This window comes from Moschus berezovskii, chromosome 19 (genome assembly GCF_049115385.1).
Source record: "Moschus berezovskii isolate FMDL1 chromosome 19, NW_MosBer_1.0, whole genome shotgun sequence".
Lineage (NCBI taxonomy): Eukaryota > Metazoa > Chordata > Mammalia > Artiodactyla > Moschidae > Moschus > Moschus berezovskii.
Window position 1 is genome coordinate 58,537,438 of NC_142478.1, and position 15,399 is coordinate 58,552,836.

Here is a 15,399-nt window from a genome sequence, read left to right on the forward strand (position 1 = left end):
CAGTCGGGGAACTGAGACCCCACATGCCTCAGGGCATATAACCCCAAGTGCCGCAACAGAGATCTGCCTGCCGCAAGTAAGACATGATGCAGTCAATAATAAATAAATCAATATTTAAAAACTGCCATCCCAGATAAAACAAAATGACCCATATCAAGGGTCACCAGAGCAGCAAGTACTAGAATTCAGATCACCTCTAATGGCATACTTTTTTTACATTTAAGCCAGCCTGTGGACCAAATCTGGCCTGTTGTATGGTTTTGTATAATTCATCAGCCAAGAACGGTTTTTATGTTTTGAAATAATTAAAAATTTCAAAACAAGAATATTATTCTGTGGCATGTGGAAATTATAGAAAATTCTAATTTCAGTATCCATAAAAATGAAGTTGTATTGGAACACAGCCATGTTCATTCATTTACATAGTGTCCATCTGTGGCTCTTCTCAGAAAGTTAACAAGGCCCTGACTTCAGCTATTAGTTTACTATAAAATCAGTGTGCACAAAAAATTAAAAGTACAGCCCAAACATTTTAGCATACCATTCAGGGAGTGTCATATGATCAGACTGCTTAATTTTTGTTAGTGTGATGGATAAAAGGCTATCTCCATGTGTTTTTCTCCCTCTGTATGTTATTCTAATATTCAGGTTGAACGCTTTTATTGTATATTAATTGGTCAGTTTTCCCTTTCTGTGAATTGCTCATTTTTATTGTTGATTTGCAATAATAAACATTTGTCATATCACATGCAAATATTTCTCTATTCTGGGGCTTCTCTTTTATTTTATGATAATGTTTTTGCTGTACAAGAGTTTTCATTTCTGATATCAAGAAAATCATCTGTTTTTTTTTTTCTATGCCTTGAGTTTTATGAGTTTTGGCTAAGAAAATCTATTCAAATAAAGATGTTCTGTATTGTTCTGGAGTTTTTTCTGATTTGGGTATTTAATCTGTTGGGAATTTCTGTGGTGGTATGAAAAAGAGATTTAATTAAATTTTTTCCTTATAGAAACTCATTATGGCAGTTTCATTTATTGAATAGTCAGTTCTAAAAGTATATAAACTATGAAGATAAATTTCCTGCTTGCTCCTCCACTACTTTTCAGTCAGTTCCAGACTTCATTAGTTATCACTGTCAAAAGTTTATTGTTTATATTTCAAAAAATTTAATCTATGTATTTGAGAATGGGTGTGTGTGTTTGTGTGTGTGTGTGGAAAACGTGCATACCAAAACTGAATCATACTGTACAAACTGTTCTGTACATTTTCCTTTTTTTTGACTCAGTATAATATCTTTGCAACTTTTCCACATCAGTAGGCATAGGTCTAGTTCAGGGATTAGCAAACTCTTTCTGTCAAGGACTAGATAGACTTTCAGGGCCATAATGGCTCTATCACAACTATTCTGCTCTAGTGTTAGAACCAGAAACAGCCCTGGCCAGTAGTAAACAAGTAGGTATGGTTGTGTTCCAATAAAACTTTATTTACAAAAAAACAGATGGGAGACAGATTTGGCCCCAGGCCATAATTTTCTGACCTTTGACCTAGTTTATACATTTTAACATTTACATGGTATTCCATTATATGGGTGTACCATGGTTGATTTAACCAGACCTTTATTAACATACATATAAGTTTCTAGTTTTTGTTATGAGCCCAATAGGCATGTACATAATTTTTGCTTACTTTTATAAATACACCTGTGGGAGAAATTCCTGAAAGCAGAATTACCACATCAAATGTAAATGTACATTTAAAAGATTGTATTCAGGACTTCCCTGGTGGTCTGGTGGCTAAGACTCTGCGCTCCCAATGCAGGGGACCCAGGTTCGATCCCTGTTCAGGGAACTAGATCCCATATGCCACAACTAAGAGTTGGCCTGTTAAAATTGAAGATCCTACCTGCCACAGTGAAGATCCTCTGTGCCACAATTAAGACCTGGTGTAGCCAAATGAATAAATAAACATTTTAAAATAACATGTTGCACTCCATAGAGGCTGTGCTTATTTACACCCCATCAGCAGCATAGGAGAGCCCCTTTCCTTGCATGCTTGCCAGCTCTTAAGATCCTAAAAATTGCTCTAACTTTAGTTTTAAAATTAAAGAGGTATTATTATTTGGATTGAGTTTTATAAGTTGTGCTGTTCTCAAAAAACATTCTGAGTTGGTCATATTGGTGATTTCTGAAGAATGGAATTGCTTTGTGATTTTACTTTCTTTTTTAAGCCTTTCTATATTGTCTGAAATATTTCCAATGCAAGGTACTGCTTTATCAAAAGAAAATGTATAAAGTATACTAGGTCTTAGATATCATTATGAATGCTATATATATTTTTGCCCCATAGCAGCTGTATTGTAGAAAGAAACATCTTTGTTAAAAAAAAAAAAGCAACTCCCATACAAATGCTCACAGTAGAAACAATACTGATCCACCACCCCCTGCCTTAGCTCTCTGTGGACCAAAATTTTCTTCTTTATTCTACAAAACAACACCCCCAAGTGAATGTTTCAGTGTACCGGCTACACTGCCCTGAAGGATTACTACAGCCTACAAAATGAAGGGCTTGTTTTGGAGTGGTGTCAAAATCTGGTTTATTCCCTCATATACTTCCTTACCATGTGCCAGGATCATATGAGTGACCTAATACATATGAACCAGCTAATAAGAGACCAGGGAAGAAAAGTCATAATGTAGTGTCCAGCATCGTCTCAAGCTGCTGGCATGCACTGGTGCTTGGCAGCAGTGTCCCCTCAGCCACACATATTGTTACTGCTGTTCCCTGGGAGGTCTAAGGCTGAGATTTTCCATTTCCTGAATTTCTCTGAATTCCCAACAGAACCCACCTGGCACTGCAGTGACACCACAGAACCTGTATGGTAATTACCCTGCTCCCCAAACTTCAGCTGTTTGTCCGCATATCGTTTCACTTACCATGTGTTTTATTTCTGGTAGAATGGGAGGTACATATCCCTTCTGGAACTATAGTGAAGGCCTTGATCTCCGGTGGCGAAAATGGGCCCTGGATGAAATTTATGAGGGCAGAGATAACAACAGAAGATTTCTTACAAGAATTTGGGAGCCTTTGCTCTGAAATTGTGAGTGATAAACATACTTTCTGTATTATTTTTGTCTGGAATAGTGGATGCAACACTCATCCATTAAATTGGTTAAAAATAAAGAAGAGAAAACCTGATAACCCCTTATAAGATTTTAAGCTATTTCTTCCATCCCTAGGTACTCAATTTTAACTGCATGAATGAAAAATAAAAATATTATATACTCAGTCCCTCCATAAGCTATTGTTTATATGAAGCTGGAATTGTTACATAATGGCTTTGATCAGAAAGCTTGTTTAACGCAGTGATAACATTGAGCCTTTCTCTGGACTATGCATTGTTCTCAGCTCTTTATTTATATTAACTCACATACTTTCACAATAACCCTGCTAAAATATAATTTAAAATATAGTCAAGTTCTGTGGATGGATGGTAGGTTTGATTGCACAACAATGAATGTACTTAATGTCACTCAGAGGGCTTAAAATAGTAAATTTGATGTTATGTGTTTTTACAATTTAAATATTTAAATAAGCTTGTATTTAAATATATAAATATACATAGAAAATCTTATGCTAAGTGATAGAAAGAAGCCAGTACAAAAAACCCACATAATATACAGTTCTACTTATATGAAGTATCCAGAACGGGTAAATCTGTTTCTTTAGAAACAGAAAATAGAGTTGTTATTTTCTAGGTCTAGGAGTATTGGGGTGGTGGGGGTGCCAAATGGGTAGTGACTACTAGTGGATATGGGTTTCTTTTTAGGGTGATGAAAATGTTCTAAAACTGATTCTGGTGATGGTTGTATAACTTTATGAATATATTAAGAAGCACTGAATTTTACAGTTTAAATGGGTCAGCTGTGTGATATGTGAATTGTATTTCAATAAAGCTGTTGGGAAAGATGAGGACAGGAGGAGACGGGGACAACAGAGGTTAAGATGGTTGGATGGAATCACTGCCTCAATGGACGTGAGTTTGAGGAAACTCCAGGAGATAGTAAAGGACAGGGAAGCCTGGCATGCTGCAGTCCATGGGTCACAGAGAATTGGATATGACTGAGTAACTTAGCAACAACATGAAACTGTTGTGAAATATGTGTGTGTGTCTGTGTATAAAATAGCAGACTTGCCACTGCAGATTTTGAAATATGATAAAGTAAGAGTTTTCAAAACCCAAACAGAATTTGGACACACAGAAAGTGATCAGAAATTGACCTTCAATGCATAATGGTGAAGCTCAGGCAATGCAGAATCATCAAATGTCTTCTGAATTCCCAAAAGGAATCAAATAAAAATTAAATTCATTTCAGTTCAGTTCAGTTCAGTCGCTCAGTCGTGTCCAACTCTTTGCAACCCCATGAATCACAGCACAGCAGGCCTTCCTGTCCATCACCAACTCCCGGAGTTCACTCAAACTCATGTCCGTCGAGTCGGTGATGCCATCCAGCCATCTCATTCTCTGTCGTCCCCTTCTCCTCCCGCCCCCAATCCTTCCCAGCATCAGAGTCTTTTCCAGTGAGTCAGCTCATCGCATGAGGTGGCCAAAGTATTGGAGTTTCAGCTTTAGCATCAGTCCTTCCAATGAACACCCAGGATCAATCTCCTTTAGAATGGACTGGTTGGATCTCCTTGCAGTCCAAGGGACTCTCAAGAGTCTTCTACATCTGCTTAATTCACTTTTAGAGTTTAATGTATCTTCTGAGAGTCTTCTGAATCTTTTTAAAAATTGACAGTGAGTGAGTGAAATGAAAAACTCATTTAGGGACTTCCCTGATGGCCCAGTAATAGGGAATCTGCCTAGCAACATGGGATGCAGGTTCAATCCCTGGTCCCAGAAGAGATTCCACATGCTGCAGGGCAGTTAAGCCCACATCCCACAACTAGACTCGATGCAGCCAAATAAATAAATACTTATTTTACAAAACTCATTTAACTGGAATGTTGATGTAAATAGCTCCATTCCCTAATGACTCATGTTTTACAACCTTATATGCAAAGTTCTGCACCAGGGCTGAAAGAGAAAATTCCTTTTGGCAGCAAGCCAGAGGCCTGGGGTAGTGACAGGAAGCATAGAATATGTGTTTTTCTGTGTTGGTGATAAGCTGTTCTTACTCTATATGATGGCTGGTTCTCTTCTCTCCCTACCTCCAATCTTAGTCAAAGACCTCCGTGCCCGTAGACTCCTTTTTCTCTCTGCTGACCAGTGAGTGAGTGGCAAAGCAGTTCCCAGTGATGACTGAGGCCATAACTCAGATTTGGGCTATAGGCCTTCAGGCTGCAGTCTTGAGCAATAATTTTTATCTTCCTAATGGGAAGAACTTTTTGCCCCTGGACTGGAAACAGTTTGATGTGGTAAGCTGCGAGGGATCCAGAACAATCTGAATCAAGTCTCTGTCTTTACTTTAGGATGCAGCATTAACGCTGCCTCTCAGTAGGTCTTGAGTGGATGGGATGGTTATTCACACAGTTTGACTGAGTTAGGATTAGACATGATAGGTGGGAAAGAGGACTTGCGAAGTATCACTGAGCTGTGAGCAAGTGATATGGGCTTTGATAACTGGGTGAAACCTCAGCTTCAGAGACTCCTTTTCATCTGGACTTGAACCTTAGTCATTAGATAACACATGCACTTTATCAGCCCTCACCCTTTGACCTTTTCAAAGACCAACCCCCTTGCCCTCTATTTCTATGGCATTAATCCTTAGACCAGCGCTGTGTAAACAAACTTACTGCAGAAAAGGAAATGTCTAGTATGTTTGCTACTATCATACATGACTGTTAAACGCTTGAAATGTGGCTAGTGGCCCTGAGGAGCTGAATTCTATTTCATTGCAACTCAAATGTAAATCATCCCACCATATGGGACAGTGCAAAAAGGGCTAGACTATTGAAGTACCTGGGAAGACTGTGAGTCAGGAGATGGCCTTCTGTGCCAGGAGGTTACTTCTGTGAAAGACTCTCCATTTTCCTGAAAGGAAGTATATGATGATTCTGGGACAAATAGGAATTATTGATAGATGACTGGCTTAAACTTAATTCAGTCAGAAAACACAGTTTTACACAGCAGTGACTGTGTGCTGGGCACCAGCCAGGTGTGAAGGGCTACTGTGTTCAATGTGACTGACATAAGCCCTGCCCTCTGGAATATATGTTTGCCACATTTTAGGTGGTCAGTTGCCACATGTGGCTAGTGGCTACTATATCGGACTGGGCAGTATAGCATTTCCATGATTATAGAAAGTTCTGTTGGATAGTGCTGTTTTAGAACATGAAATCTAGTCGGATGACAGGCACAAATATGGGAGATTAAGCACCCAACCTAATACTCTTTTTCACCTCCCACATCCTCATTCCTCTGTGTGTACAGCCTGCTGAAATAAAGTCTCTTCCCTGTACATCCCTGCCTGGCTCCTTACCCACTTCAGTTCTTAGTTTCCTGGCTTGTCCACAGCGCCACCCTTCTACAAGCACCCTTCCCTTTAGGGGCTCACGGACCTCAGCCAGATTTGAACCCTGTCTCTGCAGCTTGCTATGGGTAGTAGCTTTGATTCCCTGAACTGCAGTTTCTTCATCAGTAGTTCATAAGCAGCAGTTTTGTTTAGGGTGGCTGTGTGGATCCCACAGCATAATACATGCAAAGCTCTTTACAGAGTGCCTGGCAGATAGGTAAGTATTCAATACACTGTGATTATTTTCAGAGATTGCTCCCCTCCAGTGCGGCTATGGGGATAAATAAGTTGGCCAGGCTCACACTGGGCCTTTCTACTATTTAAGGACTTGTGAGCTTCTTTAACACAATGGATTTCATTCAGACTTCACAGATGCCCTGGCATGTGCTTTCCAGCAGCTTTTCTGATGAGTTTTCATAATTTTGTTCTGCAAGAGACCTAGAGTGTTGAAAATCCTTTTTCTCAAGAACATGGTTTATGTTTTTGTTTTCTAAAGCTATAAGACAAAAAAAATTTTTTTGATGGGGGTAAAGATAGTGTAACCACTCCTATGATCTGTGTCATCACTGGGGCCCGTTTCTGACCTGTTCAATGTTATAGGACTATATATGTGTGTGTGTATATATATATATATATATATATATATATATATATATCTGCTGAAGCATATATGACATTCAAAAATATTTTCATCCATTTTCTTTCATTTTTTAAAAAATATAATGTTATTTCTTTTTGGCTGTGCTGGGTATTTGTCGCCATGCGGGCTTTTCTCTAGTTATGTCTGGGGCGGGGAGTGCTACTTGAGGTACGGGGAGCGGGTGGTGGTGGTGCTACTGCTGGTTCTCATTGCGGTGGCTTCTCTTGTTGCAGAGCATGCGTGCTAGGGCTGTGGCACAGGGCTTAGTTTCTCTGGGGCACGTGGGATCATCCCAGGCCAGGAATCGAACCCATGTCTCCGGCATTGACAAGTGGATTCTATACCACTGAGCCACCGGGGAAACCCCATCCCCCCCATTTTCCTTTAATTAAAAAATTGAGGGGGACTGAAAAACAGACTGGTTCCAAATAGGAAAAGGAGTACGTCAAGGTTGTATATTGTCACCCTGCTTATTTAACTTATATGCAGAGTACATCATGAGGAACGCTGGGCTGGAAGAAGCACAAGCTGGAATCAAGATTGTCGGGAGAAATATCAATAACCTCAGATATCAGATGACACCACCCTTATGGCAGAAAGTGAAGAGGAACTCAAAAGCCTCTTGATGAAAGTGAAAGAGGAGAGTGAAAAGGTTGGCTTGAAGCTCAACATTCAGAAAACGAAGATCATGGCATCTGGTCCCATCACTTCATGGGAAATAGATGGGGAAACAGTGGAAACAGTGTCAGACTTTATTTTTTGGGGCTCCAAAATCACTGCAGATGCTGATTGCAGCCATGAAATTAAAAGACGCTTACTCCTTGGAAGGAAAGTTATGACCAACCTAGATAGTATATTAAAAAGCAGAGACATTACTTGGCCAACAAAGGTCCGTCTAGTCAAGGCTATGGTTTTTCCCGTGGTCATGTATGGATGTGAGAGTTGGACTGTGAAGAAAGCTGATCGCCAAAGAATTGATGCTTTTGAACTGTGGTGCTGGAGAAGACTCTTGAGAGTCGAACTGTGGTGCTGGAGAAGACTCTTGAGAGTCCCTTGGACTGCAAGGAGATCCAACCAGTCCATTCTAAAGGAGATTGATCCTGAGTGTTCATTGGAAGGACTGATGCTAAAGCTGAAACTCCAATCCTTTGGCCACCTCATGCGAAGAGTTGACTCACTGGAAAAGACTCTGATGCTGGGAAGGATTGGGGGCGGGAGGAGAAGGGGACGGCAGAGAATGAGATGGCTGGATGGCATCACCGACTCGATGGAGGTGAGTTTGAGTGAACTCCGGGAGTTGGTGATGGACAGGGAGGCCTGGTGTGCTGTGATTCATGGGGTCGCAAAGAGTCGGTCACGACTGAGCGACTGAACTGAACTCAACTCCCTCGTGGTCCAGTGGCTAAGCTTCCACCCTCCCAATGCAGGGGGCCCGGGTTGGATTTCTGGTCATGGAACCAGATCCCACATTGCCACAACTAAGAGTTCATATACCATAACTGGAAAAAAAAAAAAAGATCCTGGGTGCCACAGCTAAGACCTGGTGCAGCCAAAGAAATAAATAAAAATAAATATTTTTTAAAATTCAAGATTTTTTTTATTGTGAAAGAACATAAGATTTACCATCCTAGCAATTTTTAACTGTAGAGTTCAATTAGTGTTAAGTATATTCGCATTGTGATGAAACTCATCTCTAGAACTTTTTCATCTTGCAAAACAGAACAAAGAGAAGGCCAGGGATCTCATCCAATTTAAACCTCAAGAGTTTTTTTTCACTTCCCTACATGTAATCACCTATGGGAAGAGGTGTCTGTTCGTCAGACATGACCCAGAGCCCCTGCGTTTGCTCCCCTTTCTCCTCTTCTCTCAGCTGGTACAGCTGTGCTCCTTTCCTGCCAGGTCGCCTGTTGATTAGAAACACTTGGCTTCTCCACAGCCCATGGTGGACATTTTCTTTAGAAGGAGCAGTCTTTGTCTTTTTTTTTAATTGCTCATTCAAGTTATAAGGAGACGGGGAAGGGTAAGTAGACAGGTCCAGTTTTTTTCAGGACATTTATTTACTTGAAAGGGCAGTTCTCCAACCTTGAACAGTGGGAATTTGGAGGAGAGGGAGGGGCACTCAGGTTTGTCCTTGATCTTGGAGAGCAAGGGTCAATTCAGGAGTGAGTGAGATTTAGTTCTATTCTTAGGACAGACCAAGAGGGTATTGGTTACAGGCCTCTATGGCTGTTTTAGACCTGCTTACAGGAGATCAAGCCCTGGGGGCAATGTCAGAGGACTTCCAAGGGTCGCTGGATCAGAGGTAGCCTGACACTGAGACAGCTTTTCAGGGTTCTCCTGAACCCTCAGATGCCCCCCACCAGTTCTGAACTGGATACAGTTTGAGGCAAGGCTGTCAGAATAGAGGAGGCTCTTTGCATGAAAGGAACTGTGTTGGGACTTCCCTGGAAGTCCAGTGGTTAAGACTTTGCCTTCCAATGTGGGGGGAATGATTTCCATCCCTGGTCAGGGAGCTAAGATCCAACATGCCTCTTGGCCCAGAAACCAGAACATAAAATAGAAGCAATGTTGTAACAAATTCAATGAAGACTTAAAAAATGGTCCACATCAAAAGTCTTTTTAAAAAATTATTTAAAAAAGAAAGAAAGGAACCATGTTTCTGCCACTGAGGATCTCTTTGGTGTCAGCCCTTCTGTGGGCTTTATCTGTCTAGGTTGAGTATAGCTGTTTGTTTTTCACTTCTGAAATATGGACATTAAAGTCTTGTTTCTTTTGTAACAGTAAATACTGCTTTCTTTTTGAAAAAACCATAAAATACTTTCCCTAAATCTGAAATGTGCAGCTTTTCTTTTGTCCTGTGCAGCCTCAATACCTAGTTTTGAAACATTCCAGTTTCACTAAGTTTCCCAGCTACTGTTAAGATGGGTAAGATGGCTATCAGTGTTTCCATTTTCCTGACAATGAACCTGCAGTCCCTCATGGCCTCACTGCTGGTACAAGGTCACTCACCATGTCTGAACCAGAACTTTGGTTTTCTGAGTCTTCCCTCAGGTTGCATCCCAGTATTTCCAAATCACTCCAGTTAAAAAAGCAACATCATTTTATATTATGACACTCTTAAGTTATTTGTTATAACAAACCTCCACTGTCTTTTTTCTGCTCTTCTTTTCAAAAAAACATACCAGGGTATACATGGGAACACCACTTTTAGGGACATTTATCTCTCCTTCCTGCCCCTCCCTCAGGTAGTAGAACCCTGCCTGGAAGGTGTATGCAAGCCAGACCCCAGGATGTATAAGCTGTGCTTGGAGTGGCTTGGCTGGCAGCCTTTTGAGTCCATCTTTCTTGATGATCTTAGACCAAATCTAAAAGCAGCTGCCGGCCTTGGTATTCACACCATTAAGGTAATGGTCACTGTTTTTTGAACCCCTTTGTGCCCCAGGCACTAGTGTAAGTATGCTTCAGACAATTGTGTATTTCTTTTTTAGAATTTTTATTTATTTTTGGCTGTGCTGAGTCTTTGTTGCTGTATGTGGGCTTTCTCTAGTTGCTGCGAGAAGGGGCTAATCTTCATTGCCATGCAGGGGCTTCTGATTGCTGTGGCTTCTCCTGTTGTGGAGCATGGGCTCTAGGCATGGAGGCTTTAGTAGCTACAGCATGTGGGCTCAGTAGCTGTGGCTCCCCAGCTCTAGAACACAAGTTCAATAGTTGTGCTGCACCAGCTTAGTTGCTCTAAGGCATGTGGAGTCCTCCCAGACCAGGGATCGAACCTGTGTCCCCTGTATTGGCAGGCAGATTCTTACCCATCATACCACGAGGGAGTCCTAGTGTAAGCATTTCTGTGCAGTCCTCTTACACTTGAGTCAGTCGCCTCTGGTAGTTTTTGCCCTTGCTGCCACAGTCTTTTTACCTTTTAATTATGACATTTAGGTGATTAGTCACTTGTATTTTCAATAAAAAGTAAGACACACACATACTAAGAAGGCAGTCAAGAAGAAGACACAGGGAGGTGAATGGCAGACTTAAGATGGTTCAGGTGATAGGTTGACCTGGTGATGCTGTTTTGGGTGGGGACCCAGAAACTACCAGCACCCGGACTACGTCCCAGTGCTTTGAAGCAGGAGAAACCATGTGAGAAGGGGTCTCTGTCAGCTTTCTGCGTTTGGGTTTTCATGATTAACTGGACCATAGGGACAGAGTGGACACTAAAGTACAATATTCTGTCCTCCTGGCCAAAGGGAGTATCATGGACACTTAACCGTCACTCTTCCCAGCAGATAAGAAAGATTCACGTGGTTAGGTAGTAAATGGAAGGAGGAAACTCATTCTGAGGCTTTCTCATCAGCTGACTTTCTGGCTCTCAAGTCTTTGCTCAGGCTATTTAAAAATATTTCTCTCTAAAAATTTACTCTCTTAGAGAAAAGGCAGGAGGAGAGGTCAGGGTTGTCTGGGGATCCATGCTCAATATTCTTTTTGAAACCAGGTTCATGACCCAGAGACTGCAATAAAGGAATTGGAAACTCTTGGGATTTCCATCAAGAATGGCTGTTGCAAACATTCGCCTTGTGAGAAAGACAATGGAAATCCCCAAAGACTCCTTGGAGAAGTACCTCAAAGACTTACTGGGGACCCAAGTCACAGGTAGTTAAGTCTCTGCATTTTGGTAGAGGCTAGGCTTTCAGCCTGGCTCTCACTTTCTATCCTAGAGGAATATGCTGGAGATAAAGATGCCATGTGGTGAAGAAAATATCCATTGGGCCCTGCAGACCTGGGTGCTGCTCTGTTTTGCTTGGAAAGAAGCACTGACCTCCTTTGCTATGGGTCCCCAGTGTACTTGGCCCTTGTTCCACGTGAGACTGTGGCGTGGCAGCAGTCACCTGCAAACAGCTGTCCTGGGGGAGAAGAACTTGCAGTATGTGCCTGGGGTGTTTGGGTCTTTCTGATATTTTTGAGATGACAGCCTGTTTTGTGAAGGTGACTTAAAAGTTGGAGGAGTTTAAAGTGAGAAAATGTGTCTCCATCTCTTCATTGGTTGCTGTCTCATTTTTCACATTCCACCCTCAGAAAAACAGCTTTTGAAGAAACTTCTACCTGGGCATAAAATTTGGCCTCCCTTGTTTGATCCTTGAAAGTTCTCTTTCTTTGCATGTAACTTCATGTGAGGATGTTTTCTAGTGATCGGATTGTTCCTAGAGCCTCTACAGAGTTGAGGGACCGTTTTGAATCAGACCAGAGTTTGGGTAAAGTCCCAAACTCTGATGGACAGGGAGGCCTGGCGTGCTGCAGTCCATGGGGTCGCAAAGAGTCGGACACAACTGAGCAACTGAACTGAACTGAACTGAGCCAATTCAGACAAACTCCCATTTCCTACTCTTTTGACCAAGTGAAACAAATCTGTGTGTAGAGTTCATATCATTGTAAGACTAGGGTTAATTAGACTGTTTCTGCAAGGGAGCTCAAAGTTTAATCTTTGTGACAGGAAATCACATCTGCCCAAAGCTGCTTTGGTTTGAGCTGTAGGCCTCTGCATAGCTCCTTTCAGCTGTCACACCAGTGTCAGGTGTGGTGTGGCCGAGTATGGGGTGAGGGACACACAAGGGCACTTTTCATCCTTGGCTTAAAGTATTCCATTTAACAAGATGGGTTGCCATGACTGTGCTTGTGGTTAATAAACAGAACTATAAAGCTTTTTTTATGGTGCAGGAGTTGGCAAGATGGACGAAACTTAATACCCGTGAAAGTGAAAATTGTTGTGGTGTAAATCCAGTGGCCTTTGCCACACTGCAGCGTGACATTCTGGACTGAAGCTGGGGTGGGGGGTGTGCCTGGGATGCAGTCATGTCTGGTACCCAGGGAGGAGAAGCTTTCCTTACAGTGCATTCCAAATCAGGATGCTCTATGTCCATGTACAGTACTCCTTAGAAAGAAAGAATCTCTGTCCACATCTGTCCTCCAGAGCTGGTTTGAGTTTTCCTTCCTTTCAAACTTACAGGCCCACTCCTTCAGTTTTATCATGGGCAGTCAAATCCCACCTACTATGTCAAGCTGTCTAGTCATCATCTGATTCTGAGGAAGAAACCCCCGGGGACACTTCTTCCATCCATGCATGCAGTAGAGAGGGAGTTCAGGTAAATTCTCAGTGTGTTTGTGTGGGGTGGGTGTGCTCTCTGTCTCCAGCCTCCACAGCCTCACCCCTGGGCTGGCAAGTCAGCACCCCATCAGAGTGCCTTGAGACATTTAAAATTACAAGTATGACTTTCCAAAATTATTTTAGCTAAGAACATGTCACCTAATTTTATTCAGGAGATTGTTTTTTCTCTTTTCTCTGTCTAAGCCACTAGGAGGCTGGAAATTTTTGGAATTTTGTTAGTGGGGCTTTAGCCCAAAGAAGCATGACCTTTAATTGACAGTTATTGAAACTGGAGGATTCATTATGTGAATACCTCTACTTTTTAAAAAATACTGAAGTATAGGTGATTTACTTGTGTTAGTTTTTGGTGTACAGCAAAGTGATTCAGTTATTTAGTGTATATACACACACACATAAGCATTTTTTATGCAGTTTATTTACTTATTTTATTATTTTTGACTGTACTGGGTCTTTGTTGTGGTACACAGGCTCTTCGTAGCAGTGGCTTCTTCTGTTGCAGAGCATGAGCTCTATATAGGGCCCGTGAGCTTCAGTAGTTCTGGGGTGTGGGTCTAATTACTCTGAGGTACGTGAGATCTTAGTTCTTGGACCAGGGATGGAACCTGTGTCCCCTGAGTTGGCAGGCAGATTCTTAACCACTGGACCACTAGGCACGTCCCTAAAGAATGTCTCTTATAAACAGTACCTATTAGGTCTTGTGTTTCTATCTGGTAGGACAATTTTCATCTTTTAATCAGAATGTTTATTCTATTAAATTTAATGTAATTATTGGTATGTTTGACATAGGTCTGTAAATGAACCATTTTTTGTTTATCTCATCTGTTTTTTTGTTCTCCTTGCCTTCTTTGGTCAATTGAATTTTTTTAAGAGTTCCTTTTTAATTTATGCATTTATTAATTTTTAAATCAGAAAAATAATTTCAAGAAAATTTCATCACTTCAGCCAGAAGTTCATTCATTTTTCTTGGCAGGATGATGGAAGCCCTTGTAAATGCTGGAGCCCATGTGCCCAAAGTTCTTCACCTCTGTGAAGATTCAAGGTAATGTCCAGATTTACTTTTTATGTTGTATGCTCAAGGTACAGAAGAGAAAAGCCCATATAATAATTCTAATTTCAGTTTTCTAGAGTATAGAAAAATAAAATTTGGGTAGAAGAGAAAAGAGATTTTATAGGAACCTCCTGTTTGGTAGAAAACATCTTTTTTTTTTTAAACATCCTAGAAATATATTTCCTTCAAGTTGCATGTTGTTTGCTTTTCTTAGTTTTATTTTTATTGTGGCTTTCTAAACTTCTAAAGTTGCTTTGTAATATGTTTTTAAAATAATTTTATTGATTGACTTTTGGCTGTGCAGGGTCTTTGTTGCTGCACTCGGTCTTTCTTTAGTTGCAGAGAGCAGGAGCTACTCTCTAGTTGTGGTACACAGGCTTCTCATTGCAATGGCTTCTCTTGTGGTAGACCACAGGGTCTAGGGAGCGGGCTTCAGTAGTTGGGTCTCTCAGGCCCCAGAGCATGTGAGCTTCAGAAGTTATGGCACACAGGCTTGACTGCTCCATGGCATGTGACATCTTCCAGGACCAGGGATTGAACCCATGTCCCCTTCATTGGCAGGCAGATTCTTAACCACTGTACCACCAGGGAAGTCCCTGCAATGCTTTTTAAGTCTGTGTCTTCTTTCTCAATTTTTAAATTATGAAAAATGTGAAACTTAGAGTAGTTGAAAGAAGAAAAAAAATAGCATAATAAGCACCCACTTACACTTCAGCTAGATGGAAACACTTAACATTTTGCCATATTCGGTTTCTTTTTTTTTTTTTAAGAGAAATCTCTGCTTTTATTGGCCAGCAGTTTAAAAAATATGGAACGCTTCACGAATCTGCATGTCATCCTTGTGCAAGGGCCATGCTAATCTTCTCTGTATCGTTCCAATTTTAGTATATGTGCTGCCGAAGCGAGCACCGTATTTGGTTTCTATACATGTGTATGTATGTAAGTGTATTTTATATACATAAAATATTATAGAAATAGTAATAATTATATAATAATATAACTTTATAAAATAATATTGTCTTATAACATTTAATTATTTTGTTAAAT

General features: G+C 41.0%; 1 protein-coding gene and 1 non-coding gene across 9 annotated transcripts in view; one reads left to right on the forward strand and one right to left on the reverse strand.

Annotated features, from left to right (window-relative positions):
• Nucleotides 1-15,399, forward strand: part of LOC148774884 (acyl-CoA dehydrogenase family member 10-like) — a 46,299-nt gene that overhangs the window by 7,427 nt on the left and 23,473 nt on the right. For 2 of the 8 annotated variants that reach the window (XM_088828187.1, XM_055405194.2), the window contains exons 2-5: nucleotides 7,643-8,426; nucleotides 10,399-10,557; nucleotides 11,637-11,794; nucleotides 14,275-14,343. In XM_088828187.1, the coding sequence (XP_088684313.1) occupies nucleotides 7,743-8,426; nucleotides 10,399-10,557; nucleotides 11,637-11,794; nucleotides 14,275-14,343 (1,070 nt within the window). In that variant the 5' untranslated portion in view covers nucleotides 7,643-7,742. Of the gene's footprint in view, nucleotides 1-2,955; nucleotides 3,099-5,069; nucleotides 5,417-7,642; nucleotides 8,427-10,398; nucleotides 10,558-11,636; nucleotides 11,795-11,831; nucleotides 13,282-14,274; nucleotides 14,344-15,399 lie in introns of those variants that run through there. The other 6 variants (XM_088828189.1, XM_088828188.1, XM_088828190.1 and 3 more) reach the window with 6 other exon arrangements.
• On the reverse strand, nucleotides 15,155-15,261 carry LOC129542935 (U6 spliceosomal RNA). Its single transcript, XR_008683189.2, has one exon. It is a non-coding gene; the product is annotated as a U6 spliceosomal RNA (small nuclear RNA).